The sequence below is a fragment of the Emydura macquarii genome, unplaced genomic scaffold, assembly GCF_026122565.2.
Source record: "Emydura macquarii macquarii isolate MOO-44397 ecotype Brisbane River unplaced genomic scaffold, CSIRO-AGI_Emac_v2 contig_2205, whole genome shotgun sequence".
NCBI lineage: Eukaryota > Metazoa > Chordata > Testudines > Chelidae > Emydura > Emydura macquarii.
Window position 1 is genome coordinate 36,471,226 of NW_027132342.1, and position 21,743 is coordinate 36,492,968.

Consider the following 21,743-nt stretch of genomic DNA (forward strand, 5'->3'; position numbering starts at 1 on the left):
GGTAGAGTGCATTCCAGTAATCTAGAGGACACAAATGCATGGATCACCATGATCAAATCTATTGCTATGCAGATGAAGTTCAGTCTTCCAGACAATCATAAGGGGAAGATACTTTTTGCAGCTATTGGAATGTGTTTATTCAGTGTTAGTTGTGTGTCCAGAAGGAACTCAAGGCCACAAAGTGTTTTCTTCTAAAAGTGATGATATGGTGTTGACCAATTTTCACAAAGTGTTTTATTCTTCCATCTGTTATCACATCCATCTTGCCTGAGTTTAATTTCAACCTATTCCTACTTACCCAAGTACTGATCACACTCAGAGACTGGAATAGCAGGGAAATGGTGCTTTCCAAAACAGTCTCACCACTTTCCAAAGTTAAGTGGAAGCTGTCCACTAAGCAAATATCACTGTGTCTGTGCCATATCCTTATGTGAAACCTAACTGGTAAGGGTCTAGGACACTGGGGGAGCACAGGTGAAGCTGGTGATGGCTCTTTTCAAGTTCTTCAGTTTCTCTACCCAGAAAGTCAACACAGGAAAATAGCTGGAAATTTTTAGTTGAGTTGAAACTCTTTTTGGAGAACTGGCTGGACAATTGTGTTTTTAGCAATGCCAGAAAGTCCCTTGACCTTAGCCTTCACTTAACTCCACATATATAAAACATATACTGTAAGAAAATCATACTATCTAAGAAAGCTATCTGGATAAATTTCAATACCACCACCGTCATGACACTTTACATTTTACTGTGTGACAGCAGCAATTACCTTACTTCAGTGAAAGCCAAATTCATTCATTTAGCAGAATTTGGAAGAAACACAAAATATATTTCAAACACAGTATTACGTCAATATTTTTTTTTCTTTTTAATAAAAAATTGATCATAAGGTATTTATTAGAGTTTTCCAAAGAGAGGATTTGGGGTTTTTCTTTTTTTACTTAGTATACTAATATAATAAATATTCAGAAAATTGTAGCATTTTATTGCAGCTGATATGAGTTAACTGCCTCCTTTGGTGTTTATATCATTCAGTATGACAGCACAGAAAATTGCTGTTTAATTTTTAAAAAACATAATAGAGGTACTTTGTAGCAGAAATTTAATATTCATCACGACAAGGAAACCATCATTATGGCTGAGACAAGCAATCAGTTGTTTTGAAGACTTCCAAGTTCACATGACATATAATGGAACACAGGGTCTTTCACCATTACTATAGGTCACTGTTTCATATCTGTCTCTGGTCAGTAGTGATTCAAGTCCTTTACATTCCACTGTCTATTCAATAACTCACATAAAATAGATTTCACTTCGTTGGGGCTTGATTCTGTCATCCTTATTCATGTTGGGTAAAATGAGACTATTTAGATACTAAACATGAATAAGGGTAGCAGAATCTGGCCCTTAGGGAATAGGTATCATTACAAAATAACATTACAACCTCTACTCTTGTTGACAGTATCAGAAGAGACACTAAGGACTGAGCAGCTTGGAGACTGAAAGGCTGTAACACCAGGAGGTGAACGCTTCCATTTAGAGTCCAGCTATTTGGTGGGATGCCCGTACTGTACCTGTTCAGTGGATATGGGCTCCCAGTGCAACCGTTCTGTGCCTTTTAAACACACTGAAACACCTAAATAGTTAAAAGGGCCTCACATCTCCAGGACTGTGATTTGGGCACCTTTCACATGAACAAAACTGAAAGATTACGGTACATCTTTAAGAATTTATGATTGGACCAGCAGAATTTTGGAAGCTGTTTGTTTCAAGAATGATTTACGATAATAAAGCAAAAGCTACTTACATTTGCTGAAAGTTGGGATGTGAGAGTGGCAACTTTTTCCTGTGATGCAACCAGCTCCCTTCGTAGTTTATGAATTTGCTGGGTTGAGAACAAATAAACTCATATCACATTTGTGTTTCATCAGCTATTTCATTTCCTTTATTTTTTCTTTAGAGGCTCATTAATATAATGTTTATAGTATTGTAATTCCATTTGTTTTAATTGCAAAACTACTCAAAAGGCCAAATGATAAAATCATGACAGTTTGGCATCTAAACTGTGCCCATAGCATTTGTGCATGTCTCCATTGCACACTCAAGGGCCCCAGTTATGTTACAATATGTTACACAATTCCCAGGTCGCTCATGCAAATGTGAGGTTTAGGACCCAATTTTCTAGGCCCTAACTTTTGAAAACTTGGCTCCAAACATACAATATCACTTGTGCCAGCTCTGAGAAAGCCTCAGGTCCTGCAAATAAAAGAACTTGATGCCCTCACTCCAAGGATTACTACATTTCTTGGGCTAAGACAAAATGTTCCCTGCATGCAGTGCAGTAAAACTGTGCCCTCTTCAAGCCTCATATGTTTTAAAGTACTTAAGGCCAAATTTAACAAGCAAATTTAAATTCTTATCCATACTTTTAAAAGTGAAAATAAATTTAACCCAGGTCTGATGGTTCTTTTCAGGAAAAACTGTTGCCCCAGTAAAAATATTTTTCTGCAATGCACTGAGGATGAAGTTCTGCCAGTACAGATATCCAGCACAAAGCCTGTGCACCACTTAAACCCCCTCTTAACTCCTATCTGAGAGCTCAGGTACATAGGTCTTGTGCTGATCCTCTGCACAGGAGGGATTTCATTCTAAACCTCTCAGATTCACACATTTCAATGGATTCCTCCCCAGCACAAAAGTGAGATGGGTAAAGCCAGGCAAGAAAAGTGAGCACACACAACATTTACACATTAATTCTTACATTTATAAAAGGTGTTGCCGTGCTTTAGCCAGGGGATTCCCATAAAAATCAATAGGAAAAAAATTGAACAGGCTTTAAAAATTGATGAGTACTCATCTATACAAAGGCTAGCGTGTGCACCAAGGATGTTCTCAATGGCACAAAGCAAGGGACATAGGTTACTGAGCTTTCTCTTCATTCTGAACTGACATTTTCCCTTCCCCAATCTTTCTCACTGTTGTTCAATGCCAATTACCCCCCTGCTTGTTCTAGCCACACTTGCAGCACACTCCTGCAGCTACAAGAAGGTGGTTCTCATGCCGTGCTATTCAATACCGATTTTCCATAGAGACTGAAAGTGTCCACGAAACTCATCTTCAAGATACAGAGTGACAAGGAAATCCTGCATGCAGAAATACCCCCAAATGAGGGACAATTTCACTTCTGTACACAGGGAAGTGAAGTATGTAAATGCCACCTAAGCTGCTGTGAGTTAACAGTATGTTTATAAATCCTCTGCTTTATCATTCATAGAAAAGACCCTAGAAAGTGTGAGGTGAAATCAATATTGGAACATACTGTGGGGTAAGAGAGGATATGATTATTTTTCTCTTCACCTCCACATTACTGTATAACACCTTGTCACAAATGTCATTATCAACCCTTTCTGTATATTAAACATTTTGAATGTGGAAGAAGAGCAGAATGATTGCAGAAATCAAGGAAGGTTTAAGAAAATGTTTAAAAAAGTGTGTGTCTGTGTGAAGTGGAAGCAGGAATCTCCTTGGTGCCATTTTATCACCAGTACTCCGGCAGAAAGCTTCTTTACTGCAACTAATACCTCCTTTTGTGAAAGGCTATAATTGGATCCAGCTGCTGATCTAGTCTTGCTACCAGTTTGTATATATGATATGAGGAGAGAGTGGCTTTTTCCCCTGCCAGAACATGTGATGACAATCTGCTTTTCTCTAAAATCCATCAACAGCGCTGTGCAACAAGCCATGACATGGGTGATACATATTCAAGGGTGCACCTTCTTTTCTTCCTCCCAAGAGAAAGCACCTTGCATTGAATAGATCTGAATAGATCTGAATAGATGCCTCTGGCTTGATAGGGAACTGTACTGATGAAGTCTGAAAAGACACAAATCCTGACCCCTTCAGCCTCAAGGTTGAAAAACTCATCAACTCTCTCCACCTTTTCTGTAACTGATCTAAACAACATTTTGCAGCTTGAGGACGAGAAAACCATTTGTCAGCACAGCTGCAATGCATTTTTAGCATAGCGTCTTTTTTGCAGTAAATCGCCACGTTGTAGCGATACTGTCAACTAATGAGTTCTAATATTGAAGGTTTTTACCTCTGAATGTGCCTTTTCTTCTGCCTGTAAGAAAAGAGAGAAAATAGCTCTTTTAAAAACAGAATCAAATGCAATAAAGATAAACAAAAAAAAAGTGAAGTTTAACAGAAACTACATGCACCAGTATAGCTGCACAATTAATTTAATTTAAATATAATAAAGATTTGGAATAAAAAGAGTGAATTAAATCCTTTTGCCCTTACTGGGAATAACTTAAATGGACTACAAATAAAGTTTTGCCTGAGGTATGACAGCAGGATCAGATCTATTATAATGGCTAAAAGATTCTTAAGAACAGTAGAAATGCAATAACAACTGCAGTTATAAAGCATCAAGGAAAGTTTGCTGTGTGTGTAACAGGGTGTGCTTTGAGCTGCATAAATGAATTACCACACCATCACCAAAATCACTAGTGGAATTACAGATGTTTTACTGTAAATCAGGCAATCCTTCTAAGAGAGTAATATATATTACAGCAATATCTAGTAACCATTTAAAATCAACATTTACTAATGGCTATGAAAAGGTGGTATCTGAGATACCATGCTACTGCCACATGCAGGCCTTAGAATATTAAACCGTGGTAGTATCTTACATTCTGCTTCATAAATGTTGACTTTTTAATGGTGACCATTGATGGGGCATTGAGTCATGGAGATGCTTTCTAAACAATGATCATGAAAAGGAGCCATCCAAGGAACTCAAAAGAATAATCTGTGCTCCCAAGAGTACTATTGTGCTTGTGGAATGAAGCAACTGAAAATGCCACATGGGGATCTGAAGTAGGGTGTTTCACTTCAAAGCAGTTGGCAACACTATGGTAACCACTGCATATCTGGCACAGCGGGAAGCACATCATGTTGTCATCAGATGAGTCCCTTTGGCTAAAAGACAGAATGGAGCAGATAGTCCCCACTCCTCGGAAGGACAGGTTCCAGAAAGCTTGTCTTTTGATGCTAGGTGAAGGATGTAAACAGAAGGAACAAAAAGGGGTTGTGAAAGCCAATACCAACTTGTAAACTAACCTGTGACACAAAACTAATTAATCTAAGGCTTAATGTTAAAATGCAAACTAACACCACAACAGTCCAGCCTCAAGCATTTGGAACTAATATGATGCTGACAGCCAAATTCAGAGGCAAATCTACAGGAGTCTAAAGGGAGCTGAAAGGGACTCCACTACAATCAAATGTTTAGCCTCACAACAAAATATTAACACTTAATTTTCACCTCCCTTACACATCACCTCCTAGTTGGTTTACATAAAGCTAAGCAACTCTAAGTACATCTCACATACTGAGGAGCCAGTGTAGAGAGGAACATAGCAACTAAAGTAACTAACAGAAGGGTGTAAAAAGGTGTAAGTTACAGTATGCAACTATAACATATACCACTGTGCACCTCTGCCAGCTCCTTATATAGCTACACCAGCTTACTGTTAAAGCTGACAAAGTATTGGTATACCACAATCCACTAATACCCACTTTATGGCAAAATGAACCGTGAAACAAAACTGGCTGGCTCCTTATATGCACAGTGTCTCCAAAAGCTAGATCTGCAATATGTCTGAATGCCACCTGAAACCCCCAAATGCCATCTGAAACCCTGATGTGGTGGAATCAAATCAAAGATAAACATTTAAAAAAAGAGAGAAAACCAATACATACTGAAAAAAATGGTGAACTCTGAAGTCCTTTCTCATTGGACCTTTTCATTGTGAGAAATGCAATATCAGCAAGTCAAAAAGTACATCCTTCTGAATCTCAAACTGCAGCTCTTTTGCTGATCTCTGCTGATAATAATCTAAATATCAAGCTCTTTACTTGCTACTCTATCTTGGTTTCCCCACCGATTACTGATTAAGCTGCAGCAAAATTATAATGCTAAGAACGAAAGCAGTGGTTAAAGAGATTGATAAACATCTTTAGTCAAGACATTTATTGAAATGAGGGTTGCTGTGGAATTCTTGCATGATACTTTTGGCCTGAACTACGGAAAACTTCTAGCTCTTGTATTTTTTCTTCCTGCTGGGATCTAACAATGGTAGAAAGTGAATTATGTGTACCATAACCCCCCTGAAGCTACCTCTTTCTGGAAGAAGTGGGGCACTACATAGTATCCCTGAACAATGAAACTTTGTTCTTTATGTTCAGCTGATCTGGTACTGAAAGCCAATCTTTTGTCTGATGTTTCCACTTGTGCACTGCTTCCTGATTAATTGCTGCAAGATTGTCTGAACTTTTTCACTGGAGCACAGAGGACACAGCAGGAGAAATCTGATCAAAGATTTTCTGCCTGCAATGCAATCACACTAGTTTTATAATCCTAATTCTTTCCTTGCCCTTACCAAAATCTTTCTATAGCTTTCATTGCCACAACTAGATAATCTATAACCTAGCAAGAAGTGTGGTCTAGTGGCTAAAGAAGGGAATTGGTAGTCAGAAGTGTCTCAAAATGTATTTCTAGTCACTGCCTGACATGTTGTGTGCCCTGGGTAAGTCTTTTAAACTCTGTGCCTCAGGATACCTATTAGAAAATTTGTTGTATGGTGCTCTGGGGATCAGCTAATGGTTGAATGGGTGGGTGCTCTGAGATCTTTAATGGCAGAAGTTATGCACATACAAAGTATTATAATAGCCTTGCAACAATATCAAATATTGGGACAGAGATATTTTAAAACTGTTGACTCATTGAGCAAATGCTGAAAGCTTCTGGTGTCACTTTATCACTTGCATTGGCATCAGAGCTGAAATTACAGCTTTTGATACTCCCTGTGAGAATAGATTATAATGGCTCCAGGAAGTGGCATCAGGGATTTTTCCACTAGGAAAACGGAAGTGAAAGACTATGTTCTGAATGTTACTGCCAGAGCTTATTTTGGGGTTAGTGTGTATAGAGACATTCCACCCCAAGAGGCAACTCACAGAGGCGTGTTGGCTTTTTAGTAGTCTGTGCGGACTGAGGGAGCCCCCATCTAAGCAGGAGCTGCAATATTTGAATAGATGCAGCTTGGTCTGCTGGCCAGCAGGGCCCAAACATAATTTTTTCGGGCCCAATACAACCTTGTAACATGGGCCCTCTCCCACACACAAACCTCAATCCCTCATCCCATACATACAATCTCATGAGCCATGAAAAAAGTTTGACTTCTGACATTACTATTACATATTCTACACTTCTGAAAAATGCCCCCCCCCCCCCCCACACACACACACACTCTTTGCTAAACATGATACCCAGCCTGAGAGTCCTACAAGTTTGCTGACTATTGTGTAACTTTTTGGTCATTATAAAGGTATTATATCCTGTCAATCTCTTGATTTTTTTATTCTAATGGACAAATGTGACTGCAAACATTTTATAATTAGGCCAATTAACTTTAAAGCTTTATTTTTCTGGCCTTTTTCATTGCAAAATCATGAATTAGCCCCCCAAAGTCAATTTCCCTTGCAAGTTCACACTCAATAGACAAGATAGCGAGGTGGCTTAACCGTTCTTGCCCCATTGTAGAACACCTGCAGTTTTTGATGAGTGCTAGCTTGCTGAAACCTCTTTCAGCTTCTGCCATAGTCACTGGCAGTGTGCAAAAAATCCATAGGGCTATGCACACTTAACTGAAAATTAGTTGCAGTTGTTTTTTGTAAATCTCATTTAATAAGATAAGTGGAGGTAGTTCATATTCATTTCCAAAAGTAAACGAAGATTTTTTTCAGGTGCAACATTTCACAAGGAAAATTCTCAGAAAGATCTGTAGGATACTTGTGTAGTAGACATTTAGAAGCTTCTTCCAGTTCCCCAGGCACTAGTGTCACATATTTTAGGACTGAACGGAATGTCAAACAAATGTTATTGGTTGCTTTGAATCTGTGCTCTAATTCACAGATGACATTGTCCAAAGTTATATTGAAAACATTCCTTCTGAATAAAGAATCTGGTTCATTTTCAGAGATGGTAGAACATGATTCCCCAGGCTCAGATGTCTCATCATGAAATCTTTTCCATTTCATTCCTCACTTCTTTGGCAATTGTGCCAACATTCCCATGACTTCTGCTACAAGACATGCTTCCTGTAGAATTTTTGGCTACTGATCTCTAAGTTGGTTTATTTCTTCAATAATATCAGCAATGAGAGCTACCTCTGATTCAAGAGAGATTCCTCTGGCTTGTAAAATCAAAAGGCATAAAAATGAGCTGAAGTACCTTCTCAGTGCTTCTACTTGTGATTGAGCTTCATGGGCCAAAGACACAGTCTCTATATTGAAATCATTTTCATCTTGATTTTGTTCATCTGCTTCCCTAATTAGGATATTGCCTGATTGCAGAAAGGCCTTGTCTGATTTGAAAAACTGGAGGATAGGTTGGTGTCCTTTAGCTTCTTTTAGTTCCCTTTCTTTTACCTCCTTACGTTTCTGGCTGCCTGATTTGTATTTATAGCCACCACCAGACATGGGAGTATAGGGTGTGTATGTGACTATGAGTGAATTAGACACTTACATATATTTTGGACCTGCAAATCCTAGCAGAAGAAGCAGCAGCACTAGCTCCCACTGTCTTATGGTGCTTTGCTTGCCCCTCCCACCAGCTGTCCCTCCCTCCTGCCCTAGCACAAGGAACTTTGGAATAGGTAGTTCTTGATCTTGGTATGATAGACCTTGTCACAGAGAAGAGCACAAATCTCTCAGTCTCAAACTACAAGTCCTAGTTGAATTGCACAAGTGCACACTCTCTATTCTAGAGAAGGCCCTGGGCTGGGCCAGCAGGCCCAACAACTCACTGTTCAGAATGTTACTTGAGACTTCTCTAACACTGCTTCTGATTGGCTCCAGCAAATCTCACAAGATCTGGACAATAGATACAGGGAAATAAGCTTCTATAAATATCCTCAATTTAGCCTCATTTTTTTTCCTCATGGTAAAGAGTACCCTTTCCCCCCACCCCATGTGGGGGCCCTCCGGCCTGTGCAGCAGCCATCAACAGTAAACATCATCAGAGCTAGCCACCAGGAACACAAGAACTGAGACAATGGATGTCCCTTCTGCAAGTATATGGGGTACGAAGGGGTGGGAGGATTGAGAAAACATGCTCCTTGCATCTTTTTCTCCTCAGGAGGGGCTAGTCAACATCTATTCTAACTGTAGTTAGCTAAAAGATTGCCAAGGATCACTTATCTCTTACTCAAGAGAATATACAAAGACATAACTCTCCTGATTTAAAATATGGACATATGTCTTGCACTGCAGCTACTCTGTTATTAAAGCTTTTGTAAGTAAATCATTACCCTGCAACAGCATAACAGGTGCAACAACATATCACACAAAAATCAGAATGAATGTTTCTTGTTTAGGAAAAAATACCCAAAATAAAATGAAGAATAGAAAACAATCTTCCATTTGGGTGCAGAGAAAATATTTAAGGAAATGAATAAATGTTAAAGAAACTACTTTTCTCTTTGAAAAGAGCATCTAAATACTGATATTTTCGTGAAAGATCAACAGGCATTTAAAACTAGACATTGTAACCCCCAAACAGCCCTGTACTTTTCAGAGGAATTTCTCAAACAGTAACATTATAAAAACACGCCACAGGGCACCCAATTACAAGAACATGCTGTTAAAGAGCACAAACACCAAACAATGATGAAATCAGTCAAAAATTATGAAGCACAATAATATAACACAGTATATGACAAGAAACCCCCTGTGAGGTTGGACTCTTAGCATAATTTTTATATTTCAGCCTTCAAAATACACCACAAAAGATTTAGTGAGTGCAAAATTCATCACTTGAAGAAAAAAAGATGCTAATTACATATGAAAAAAGCAAAAGTCTAATATTGAAGTCAAATAGCTCTACCACTGCTTTACTACAGTACTTACATGCAATTTTAATCCATCTAAACTTAAAATTATTCAATGAGCTAGAAAGCATTATTGTAGATGTACAATATCACAGGCAGGACTTTTTTTCTAAACTGTCAATACTTACTGTAGAATAGAGAGAGGAGGTGCTGGAAACCAGTGATAAGGACGACCCGTGTACTACAAAAAATGGGGGAAAAAGTGCCATTATATAAAACATTGATGAAACAGCATGGGACCATCCCTGTGGAGCTAACAGCAGAGCATCTCTTTTCAAAATGAGAAAGAATCTTCCACAAACAGTAGCTATTAGAGGTTATCAGAGTACAAAAACAACAGTTATTTTTCTTGTACTTGAAATGATTGCTCTAAATGGAGAAACATTTGCCAGTGTTCTGCAGGTAAGAGAGATTTTTAATGAGATACAGTATTTTCACCAGCAAACCAAACATTATTTCTGTCATTGGGCAGAGAAACACCTGATAAATGCAGTGTTTCAAGAGACCAGAAATGAAGCTGTGCTGACTGCAGAGTTCTAAAACACAGCATGTAATAAGCTCATCTTTAATAAGGAGGTGTGCCTTGCCACTATATAGGAACCATTGTAAATGCCCAGGCCTTTCTTATCTGGTAATTCTCTTCAGATCAACACAGAGTGCTACATGCTGGGACTTGTAGACTGTTTTGGCACCTTTGTATTAAAGACAAGTGGTGCTGCTATATGGATATGTATTCTAATTGGTCATCAAAGGATTTTACCTTCTATAAGCATGGCATAAAGACTGTAGGATTTGGTCCCAGAGGGCTCTGGAAAGTGGCCAGTTAGGACTACAGTGGGACAACATTTGAAAATACCTCCTGTTCAGCCTCAGAATGGTTATGGTAGATCCACTGAGAGAAGATGCTCCAATACAGAGAAGAGCTGTTAGCTTATTTTTAATACAATAACATGAAATGTTGTTCGATATTGTCTGAACATAAATTTCACAGTTGAACAGGTTGTTTCATATTTGTTGTTAACTAGGAAAAATTTTATTCCATGTATTATGCTGTTTTAATAACTAACTGAAGCATATTTGTGTGCTACGGGGGAGACATTAATAATTAAAACATTTCTTGGTAGGCAACTTAGACTTTAAATCACCTTAGTATTTGTTAATTATTGACAATATCCTGGGTACACTCCAAGATACCATATACAATGCCCATCTTGAGATATTTACAAATGATAGTTGCAACCCTTCCTTCCATCACTCTTTGAAACTTTCCGCCTCTGCCCTTGGTACCATCGCCTCCTAGTTACTAACTTCCCTTGCCCTAACTGTCACATATTCAGCTTCCCTAACTCTCAACCTCACAAGCTTTTCTTGCTCCTTTCCTTCACTGAATAAGTTAGCTCTAATTTCCTGTCCAAAATAAAATATACTTTGACCACACTTTGCCCTTTAACTATATAAACTCATGCCTCTTGTCCCTTCTCCTGTAAAGTTTATAAAGTACAAAGGTCCATTTACTATTGATGCATTGACCTCCCCTCCCCTAACTCGCTTGTGTATTCACTCCAGTCTGGCTTCCACCCTCTCTGCTCCAGTGAAACTGCTCTTCCCAAGATCTTTGATGACCTCTTCATTGCAACTTCTTACTTGGCGCCCTGTTTTTCCTTGGATTTTCTGGTCCTGTTCTCCACTCTTCCACCGTTCCTTTTGGTGGTTCCAACTCATTGCCACTCCCCCTCAAGGTTCTGTCACTAGTCCCTTCCAGACTTTATCCTTAGGTGATGATATAAGCATGCATAAATTCAGCTAACTTCTCTAAGATGATGATTGAGAAATCAATTTGTCCTCTTTCCACTGCCAGTCACTGACATATCATCCAAAAAAAAAAAAAAAAAGCCAAACAAAACAATTTAAAAACATATATTATGTGTTATCTGTGTCACTCAGCCTCCTCTTTGTCTCACAAACGTCAGCTGTTTGGGCAAAGGGATTGTCTTTATTTTTGTGTCTTGAACAGTGCCAAACACATTGCCATCACTTAAATAATAATAATAGGGGTGAGGAAGACGGTTTTAGCATTTTAAAAAATGGAGGGAAGACTGATAGGAATAAGATCATCAGCGAGGAGGAGACTGCAGTAGTCACGGCAGGAGATAACCAAGGCATGGAAAAGCCATTTTAGGTGTAGGGGCAGAAAGGATAAAATCATTCTCCAAGAGTAAAAGTTAGGCCCTTCCCTCCACATTTTCTGCATCCCAGTTCCTATAGTTCAAAAACTATTTCAGGCAATTAATAAGTCACACATAGAACTGTATTTAGTCTATAAAGAACATGTCTTTGGCTATGCTAGCTTATTATAAATACCATCTCTTGTGCTCACACAGCAAGAAGTGCTACAAATCTAGGTCAACAATAAGTCAGCAATGTTTACTAAAATATTTCAATATTTACAACTCAAGGTGACCATTTAAATAGGATTCTGCTACATTTGTGTTTTATTTGCTTACCAAAGTGTTAACTCAGCCCTACCTTCTTCCATGCTGTCTCTGAATGAGCCTGAATGACTGATTGCTCGTGGTCTCTCTTCTAAGGATGTGGCACTGCCACACAGCTGGGAGTCATCATACAGGTCAAAAGAAGAGTCTTGCGCAGGGATACTGTTTGAACGCATCATACTGGGTCCAGGAAGATTAAACTGGGACAGGTTGGTTGGACTCACTGCAATGCAAAGCTTTATTTGTAAAGTATGTTCCATTATCAGGGCTTTGGTTCTGTGCAAAATAAAAACAGGGCTGGCATGGATAGATGGGCTTTTCACTGCTGATGAAGTGTAAGGCTTTCATTCTTAGGCCTGAGTTTATCATGCAAAACCAAAGTAGTCAATCTAGGGGAAACTGGAGTTAGATATACTAATGCTGCAGAATACAGAGCAATACCAATGTTGACACCTGACTAAGCCACTTGTTCATCATGTCAGGCAAAGACAGGCTGCAATAATGGACAGGACGGAAAATCAGAGAAAGGAATGAACCCCACCAATTACAAAATTAAAAGTGAATATACATTTGTCATTTTTGTTCATATGGGAGCTTTACTAACCAAGTCAATTATTCTCTGTAGTTTAACGTTTCAAGTATCATTATTAATTGTTATATAGATTACAATAGTACCTAGATATTGAGGTTACACTGAGCTAGGCACTGTGCAAACATCCTTTCTTAAATCTCTTTTGTTCACTATCTAAGGGTATTCCATAGCACCTATCACCATATGAAATAGATACTCCCACATGAGCCAGCTGGGTGACATCAAGAAACAGGAGTAACTGATCTACTCTTGGGTCAGCTGCAGATCAGCACTCAGGAAACTACTCTCAGCTATTGGAAAATTGATTTGCCACTGAAATGGGATGCTTGATATGACCCCCTTGGACCATGTAAAATTAGGGCCTAGAAAAACAATATTGTCTGTCCAGAGCTGTTGTCCTGTTGATTCGTGTCTTGGGCTGCTACTATATATCTAAATATTCCCAGTAGTGCTTGTTGTGTCTGAAATCATAAGGTTTTTGTTTTTTTTCTGAGAGCCATTCATTCCATAGGACTGTTACTCTGATAAAAGAGGAAAGACAGAGCAAAGGAAGCTATTGCTATAGTAGATTATATTGGTCTCTGTTGTGGGAAAAGCTACTGAGTGAGCACAAAAGCTATAAAAGAAGAAGGGAAAAAATAAAAGTGATAGGTAGCGAGGAGAAATCTGTGCCAAAGAGTTATCTTTTTGATTAAAACCAATACAAATACATGAAAATATCCCAACCAGAGATTTGCTTAGATTCTATATAACTTTGTTAATAAAAAAAATGTCTTTATTCAGAATTTTAGGTAGTGTAATAAAGCCTTATGTTTCTGTGCCTGATGAAGTTTCTCTCTGATGGTTGGATATAGATCTAACAGAACTACAGAAGTGTGAATGTTTCACAGGTTATTGCTAGTTCTGTAGTAATGGCCTAAATCATCAGAGCTTAGTGTAAAACTAGGGTTCATATCTCTGTAGGCCAACCACTAGGGCAGTAGTCCCCAACCTTTTTGGCTTGAGGGCCACAGATATCATTTTTACAACCCTGAAGGGCCACCAGTCTCCACCAGCAGCCCCCCCACCTCCTGCTATAGCCAGGGGAATGGGAGATCATAGAGGCTCCAGCAGGGACCCCAGCACCTAGGGACCCAGGAGGAGCACTTTGCCGTGCTCCCTGCTACAGCCCGGGCGAGGGGAGTGCTGATCTCCCATCCCTTTGGCTGCAGCAAAGAGCCTGCACCAGTCTTGTAGCCCTGTGGCAATGTGGTCCACCTGGGTCCTTAGGCAGCAGCTCCCTTCTGCAGCGGTGGACCACTTTGAAAGACCCTGTGAGCCACTTTTTGCCCATGGGCTATGGGTTGGGAACCTCGGCACTAGGGCATGACAATTACAGCATAGGTCTGACATTTGAAGCTGTTTAAGCCAGTGAGATCCCAAAACTCTGTGGGAGGACAAAGACAGACCCATCAAACAAAACACATTTTTAGTATAAGGGAGCTGTAGTATTTTATAATCATAATTTTTTTAAAAATTGTTGACTAAAAATGGTCAGCATAAAGTTCATGTAAAGTAAAAAAAAAACAAAAAAACCCAAACATTGTAAAACTGGAATGAAACCACTGTGTATCCAAAAGCAACATCATAGAAAAAAAAATCAGACATCCATTCAAGTCTTTAGATTATTTACTACAGGTACCCAAAAGTTCAGGGAACAGGTTGTACTTTCTACTATAAAGAGAAGGCCAAAAGGAGGACTTAGTAATAAAATCCAGAGCAGGAACAGAGCAGCCAAGTTCACATCCTGACCTGGATCCAAACTATTCTGAAGTGTGGGGGTGTTTGGAGACAGGATTGTGGCTGGGCCCATAAGTGGTGCAGCCAAGAAGTTTGGCTACTGATCCAAATGTTCCCAGTGTTAAACCTGGGCCCATCCCAAAACCAAGCTACAGTATATACCATCACCCAAATGGGAGAAGGGATTAAGAGTCTGATCCAATACCCACTAAAACCATTGAAACAATCCTACTGATGGCAGGATCAGGTTGTAAGGGAGAAAGGACAGTCCTGTGGTTAAGATGCTGCAATAACAGTCAGGAGATTTGAGTTTAATTGCTAGCTCTGCCATGGATTTCCTGTGTGGCCTTGGGCAGGAAATCTGTACCTCTTTTCCACATGTAAAATAGGGATAAACTCCTGCCTACCATCATGGAGATGCAGTGAGGATAAATATATTAATGTTTGTGAGGTGCCCAGATATTCTGGTAAAGGGTTTTTTTTTTTAAAAAAAGATACCCACCTAGACAGACTAAACAATGCTTTGTAAAATATTCAGTTGCATGATTATTTTTTAGTGTGGGAAGCAAGGAAAATAATTCATTTACCCAAGTTGGAAAAGTGATATTTCCCAGTTGCGGATGAAGACATAGCTGAAGGAGAAACGATAGGGGACTGACTGCCAGTGTCCTGAAGGCCTCCAGTAGAATGGGAGCGCAGCCACTCCTTGCCCTCCTCCTGGCTTGTCTGCCGAGATGACGGAGTATATCTGAAAAATCATAGCTGACACTCTTAAAACAATGACAAAGAACAGGGTTTGTGATGCAATGAACAATAATCAGCATCAAATGTGCTTTGTTGGTCAGACTGAACAAAAATCTTGAACATCCTCTATCTAATTATAGTTACTCAATGGTTACAGTTGACTTTAAACCATCTGTTTTAAATTTCCCAGGGAAAAAAAAGGCTCTTACAAAAAACAAATCCCAAACAAACAAAAATAACATTCTTCTTTCTTTGGTGAAATATAATGATAAATCATACCAAACAGACAGTTGAGCTGAAAGGAAAGGATTTAAAAAGCTGCAGCAGGTGAATAAGATGAAGCAAAGGCCAAGTACCATATTAATAGAGTGGATGAATGACAGACTGGAAGCCAAGAGAGGTGACTGGCTGCTTACAGAATGACATCTACCCCAGGAGTGTCAGAGCACATGTGGACATTTGATAAGACAAAGGGAGCAGAAACAGATGAACAGTTGTGAAGAAAGGAATTTCCTTTGGTAATGATAGCTACTGTGATCAAATGTGATGTTTGTCCCTTGGAATGCTACATGGCATTGTGTCCTTTCCCAAATTAAGTGGGGGGTGAGGTGGGAGGAGGAAACAGGCAGGGACAAATATTCATTTAAATGGAAACAAGTTCTCTGGAACAAAAAAGTTTGGAAAACAAATCTATTCATCAACTGCATACTATTGCTAACTGATACAATGATTGTAACTGATAGAAGGTATAACAGGGAGATCAGCCAGCCCATTGTTCAGGCTCTTTCACCTGGGCTAGAGGAAGGGAAATTCTAGCAGTGGTTAAAGTTACACATTCAAATGTGCAGGCATTTCATATCATTTGGGTCTCGATCAGAAGTCCGATTTTTACATCTATCTGCGACAGCCCACAGTAACACTTCACTGAGTTCAATTCCATGCCACCTGAAGGGAGCACTCACATTCTTTACAACTGTCACAGGCCACCAAAACTCCTCAGTCATCCCAGAGAAAGAGGCTTCTGTTATCTCAGCTCCTGGTTTATGAGGTACAACTTAGGAAGCTGATTAAATGAATTCACCATTTCTCATGTCACTGTTCTCATGCCAAATTTGGGATATATTCAAATCAAATAATAGTTTCTTTTCTCTCTTTAAAAAGTGGTGCTTTTCATTAAAATGTGGTAGAGGTGGTTTCTGGATCTGGCAGTGGCCGAAGGGAGAATTCAGGATTTGGCTTTTTAACCAAGCCCCAACAGCAGACAGACCTTAACTGGGATCCAGCCTTCAACAAACAAAAATGGTGAAAAAGCCATCTACTTCCCGCACCTCAACCTAGAGCCCAGAACAGGACTGGTAGTCTGTGGTGGCTGGGTTGGGGTCTGAGTAGAGCTGGCATGGGTCTGAACAGGGCTTGTTTTATGCTTTCAAACCCTGGATGCTGAAATGAGTCTCTTCTAGGTTGTGGATCCTTAACCCCAAAAACTGGATCTGCTATGGTTGTTCCATCCCCAAATCCATGGCTACTTGTTCTTAGAGTCCATGTTCCAGCTCTAAAACCTTGTTATTCTGCATGTTTTCAATTTGCACCGTGTTGAAAAGGTACTTAGTTACTCTCTTTTTTATCTACAGTATTGTATAATTCTTAACATTCATCATATAAAGAAACTATCTTTAACAGTTTTTGCTTTTCCAAGATATAACTGTATATTCAGTTTACTCACTAGACCACACTGGAAAGAAAAAGTTCAATGTTAAAACTAAGCATCAGGAACTCTGTTGTAAACAGGATCAGCGAAGAGAAAGAGACAGAGAGACAATGTAGAAAAGGTTACAGAACAACAGAGAAGCAGCAATCATGCTGAATAAAGTATATACCTTAGTCCCTTTTTGGGTAGTGTATTTCTGTCAAGCTGCATGCTGTTAAAACAAAGAAAACCCCTAAGGACATACAGTAAACAGGACTGTTCAGAATTACAAATTCTAAAAGTCAAGGTATGTTTACATAACAAAAAGTGATTTAATTTATTTTAATGTGTCTTTATGGATTGCCACATGTTCATTTTTCATCCAGACATGCTCTTGTCTGGGTCAATAGCCATTTGGCAAGTGACCAAATCAGACAGAAGTTCTGCTCTACAATTCTTAATCTTCCTTACTGAATCATGCAGCATCAACCTGAACTCTGTATGGGAGTCATATGGTCCCAGAATGAACTTGCATTTTTCCCAGCTCCTTGTGATCCTTTGCTATGTTACCATACAAAACGCAGGTTTGTGACACCTGCAAAGAGGCAGCCTGGCCTTGCCAGAAGCTAAGTGGCAGAGTCTGCTTATAGGAAGATGTGCTAAATGTATAGGTGGTGAGTTACTATTGTCTTGCTGCTTGTGCAATCAAAGCTAGTGCAGATGGGGTGTAAAATGCCACCAAAGTAGATTGTAGCAGCGTTTTACAACTCACTTTGTGCTGTAGTGAACGATAACATGAAATGCAAAATAAGGGAGAACTGGGATCTTACCAGTATAAATTCTTCCAGAGACTGGGAGCTGCTTAGAAGGACCATCCCCTACCTTCCTTCAAATGGGAAATAATTCAGGTGGTTTCTTTTCCCCCAGTTATCTAGACTTGCAGCTGGCTGGTGATAGCAACACTTGATTGAACTCTTTAGATAATTAAAATACGCTGTTTTCTTTAGGAAATATATTTCAATATAAATATGAGGATTACATTAAATTAGTTTTGTGTGCGTGGGTGGGTGAGTGGGTGGGGGTTCTATGTTGCATCACATCATCACCACAAAGCTGAACAACATGTACTGTATGCAATCAAGAGAAGCATCAGAGACAAACAGTCCCTAGGCTCCACTCTACCTATGTTCTAACACTTTCACACTACTGCTAACACTGGCTCAATTTCAATGGTGTTGGCAGTGCTGAGAGCCGTCATGCAGATGGGGCACTGGAGTTTTCAACATAGTTTTATGTAACCTTGCTCAGAGCAGGTCTAGCTGACAAGATGTTGAAAATGCTGAAACTAGCCATCTCAGCTAGGGCTCTCAACGTTATTAACCCCAGCAGAGCTCATCCAGTCTTCGCAATGGTAGGAATTTCCAAAGAAAACGTCCCTAGTTTAAGTCAGGGCCTCACTCTGCACAGGGAGAAAGCAGATGATGGAAGCCACTCAGGGCTTGTATAGGGGGGTGAACAGCATTGCGCACCAAAGTGCTGCACTGTAATTCCCCCATGTGGATGCAGTGCCCATGAACTAAAAGGTTCCTACTTCACATTGATGTAGTCCTGTTTGAAGAGGTCTACCTTAATGTGAACTAGCAGCATCCACACGGGGGAGTGACAGTACAGCACTTTGTTGCTCGCTGCTATTCACACCTCCACAGTATGAACTGCAGGGCATCTCACATTGTCGTTCACTCCAGCACAAAGTGAGTTGTAAAATGTAAATATGCCAGTAGAGGTGATGCAGGAGAAGCCTGACTATAACTATCTACAAGTGGCTGGTCCAGTGATATATAACTTGATTTCCAGCATAACTAAGGTACATGAACTGTCATAAAAAATTAACCAGGGCTGAGAAGGAGATTACATGGATTTTACGGCATGGTTCATACATTTACTAGTCCTCTACAATAAACAAGGGCCTGATTCTTGATTTGTGCCATTAGGAGACACTTCAATATAAGACAAATAATAATTAAAATAATAGCAACAACATTTTCTTCTGTGTATACTCCAAAACCCATGACAAGGAACCGATTTTCTGACATTACATTAGGTTGTATGTTTTCATGTATCAAAAATAATCTATACACCATGGCCTCTAAACACACAGACACCATTAAAGAATCAGCGCCTGAAACGTTATGATGATGCCCACACTACAGCCTATCAGCCACCATAGTTTAGGAGCCCACTATAAGGGGGTTTGAATGTAGATACTTAAATGAAAAAGAGGTGAATATTCCCTAACTGGGGAATGGAAATTATTGTAGCTGCCTAAAATGAAGTTAAATAAGCATTTATTTTGGATTAAAAATATTATTAAATCCTACGACTAAGCTTCCAAACTTGAGATGTCCACATTGCAGCTTAATATTACAGCATGTTAATTCACTTCCCTAACCGGTCAGGGCTTTTCTTTTTAGTGCCAGGAAGCACTCCCTCCCCCTTTATGAAGCTGAGCATGTTGCTTCCACAGAAGTCAAACCCTAATAGCTATGGGATTAAGGGAAAAACCAGAACCAGTGAATGAAAGTAGGTCTTCTGAATTGTAATGCAGAGTAATACCACTAGGTCAAAACTATGCTGGCCCTACTGTTTTATAGACTTCTAAAGATAATGTACAAACAAGTCAGATTTAACAAGTGGATCTGGAATTTCTTGGAAGCACCATCACAAGTGTGGTGAACTGCCTTTTTAGGTCACAACAACTGAAGGGGGAGGAAGGCACAAAATGTTATACCAGCATCATTATCGTTCACCCTGTAAACTACCAACAGCAGTGCTGCAAGCAGACATGCTTAAATACATGATCAGGTTGTCGAGTCCACATTCCCCTTCTCAACATTGGGGCAGATTCTCTATCCCTATTCTGTTCCCTTTGAGATGTGGAAACCACCCACAAGTCTCTCTCTATGGTTTTCCAGAAATCCTTGGAGATCATAGACGAGTCCTCTTTTTCCCTTCTCACAGCCAAGCTCAGGGGCTGATTCAGAGGTCAAATGAAGAAAAGGATGGTGTGCAATGCACTTGGCTATACTCAACTGGTATACGGCCCTTAGTCACCAAGCACAAGTTAAAGCAGCACCTCTGCTGCTCTAACTGGGACTAGTCCAAGGATGAGATGGAGAATCAAGGAGCTGTAACCAGCTTCCTGACTGCTGCTGAGGAGAACAACCCACGATGCAGCCTGTATCACCATCTAGACAGGTATTAATTCTGTGACACTTATCTACTATCCCTTCTCCTCTGCTCTGGCCAAGCAGAAGAGTAACATAAATGTTGTAAATACTTAATAGAGGTAAAGAGTACAGAGGAATTTGGGTTTGCCTAAATAGGATAGTTTTACCAGTTATACCAATATAATTAAACTGACAGAAATAATGCTAATATAACTTTCCATGTGGACACTCTTTTTCTGGTTATAGGAGTCGCTTTTTGTGGCCTTCCAAACTGACATAAGATAAACTGAGAAAGCCACTCTTATTCCAGAATAAGTGTATCTATACTAGTATAATTAGTGGTATAAATTCTCACCTCAAGTCTTGTTTATACTTAAAAGGATTTGCTAATATGGCTATCCTGATATAGCTATACCAGCAACTGGCAAAGCAGCTTATTAGAAGCTCTTTCAGTCTTATGCAACTGCTCCCAGTAAAGAAAGAAGAATAAATCTAGCTACAGCTACTCCCACATGGCTTTCTAGACTACTAACAGCATGGGTCTAGAAAGTAACCAGTGCCCCTATAACTATGGCTCACAGGGTAAAGAGAAGGGGACCTTTTCCTGTCTCTTAATGTTGTGAAACAACATTTTTGTTGGATAAAAAGCATAAGAAGGTTCAACTAAACCTTCTTATAAAACAACAACATTTTTTTAATGGATCTTTTAGAAAAAAATCAGACCATAAAGATTCTATTGGGGCTATAAATCAAGAAATGACCGCTTTCTCTATAAATTTATGTTGATTTGTTCTGAGGCCAGATCAACATGATATATGGCTCTCTCAGGACTCAGTCAAAATATCCCCATGTGGACAGATATGAAACTTTAAAATATTGCCAAAGGCAAAGTATTTGGAATCACTGAAATTAAGTCACTGAACAAATACATTAAGTATTAGAAGTGGGAGCTGCTCAGGGTCTTACGCCAAGCCATTAACATTTTTAATATGACATTAAACATCCTTTGCATAACTATAAGCTTTGGCATGTATTCAACATCTTTCCAAATCTTCTTATTGACTTTCTTATTCTGAAATGTAATAATAGGTGTTATTGAAGGACACATTAAAAGACCCTATAAGCTAAGAAATTCAGATTTAATACTATGTAAAATATTGCCTTTTCAGTTGGTAAAATATTATGTAATTACGACATATATATTGAAGGGACACGGACAACTTAAAATCACTTGTATGTCAATGTATTTTTACCTACTGATTTTACTAC

At 39.3% G+C, this 21,743-nt stretch overlaps 1 protein-coding gene across 2 annotated transcripts in view; it reads right to left on the bottom strand.

Annotated features, from left to right (window-relative positions):
- NAV3 (neuron navigator 3) overlaps positions 1 to 21,743 on the bottom strand; it is a 343,145-nt gene that overhangs the window by 41,068 nt on the left and 280,334 nt on the right. For both annotated transcript variants that reach the window (XM_067559905.1, XM_067559904.1), the window contains exons 17-22: positions 17,438 to 17,479; positions 15,404 to 15,564; positions 12,480 to 12,668; positions 10,082 to 10,134; positions 4,097 to 4,120; positions 1,805 to 1,882 (exon numbers count right to left, since the gene is read on the bottom strand). In XM_067559905.1, the coding sequence (XP_067416006.1) occupies positions 1,805 to 1,882; positions 4,097 to 4,120; positions 10,082 to 10,134; positions 12,480 to 12,668; positions 15,404 to 15,564; positions 17,438 to 17,479 (547 nt within the window). The remainder of the gene's footprint in view (positions 1 to 1,804; positions 1,883 to 4,096; positions 4,121 to 10,081; positions 10,135 to 12,479; positions 12,669 to 15,403; positions 15,565 to 17,437; positions 17,480 to 21,743) is intronic.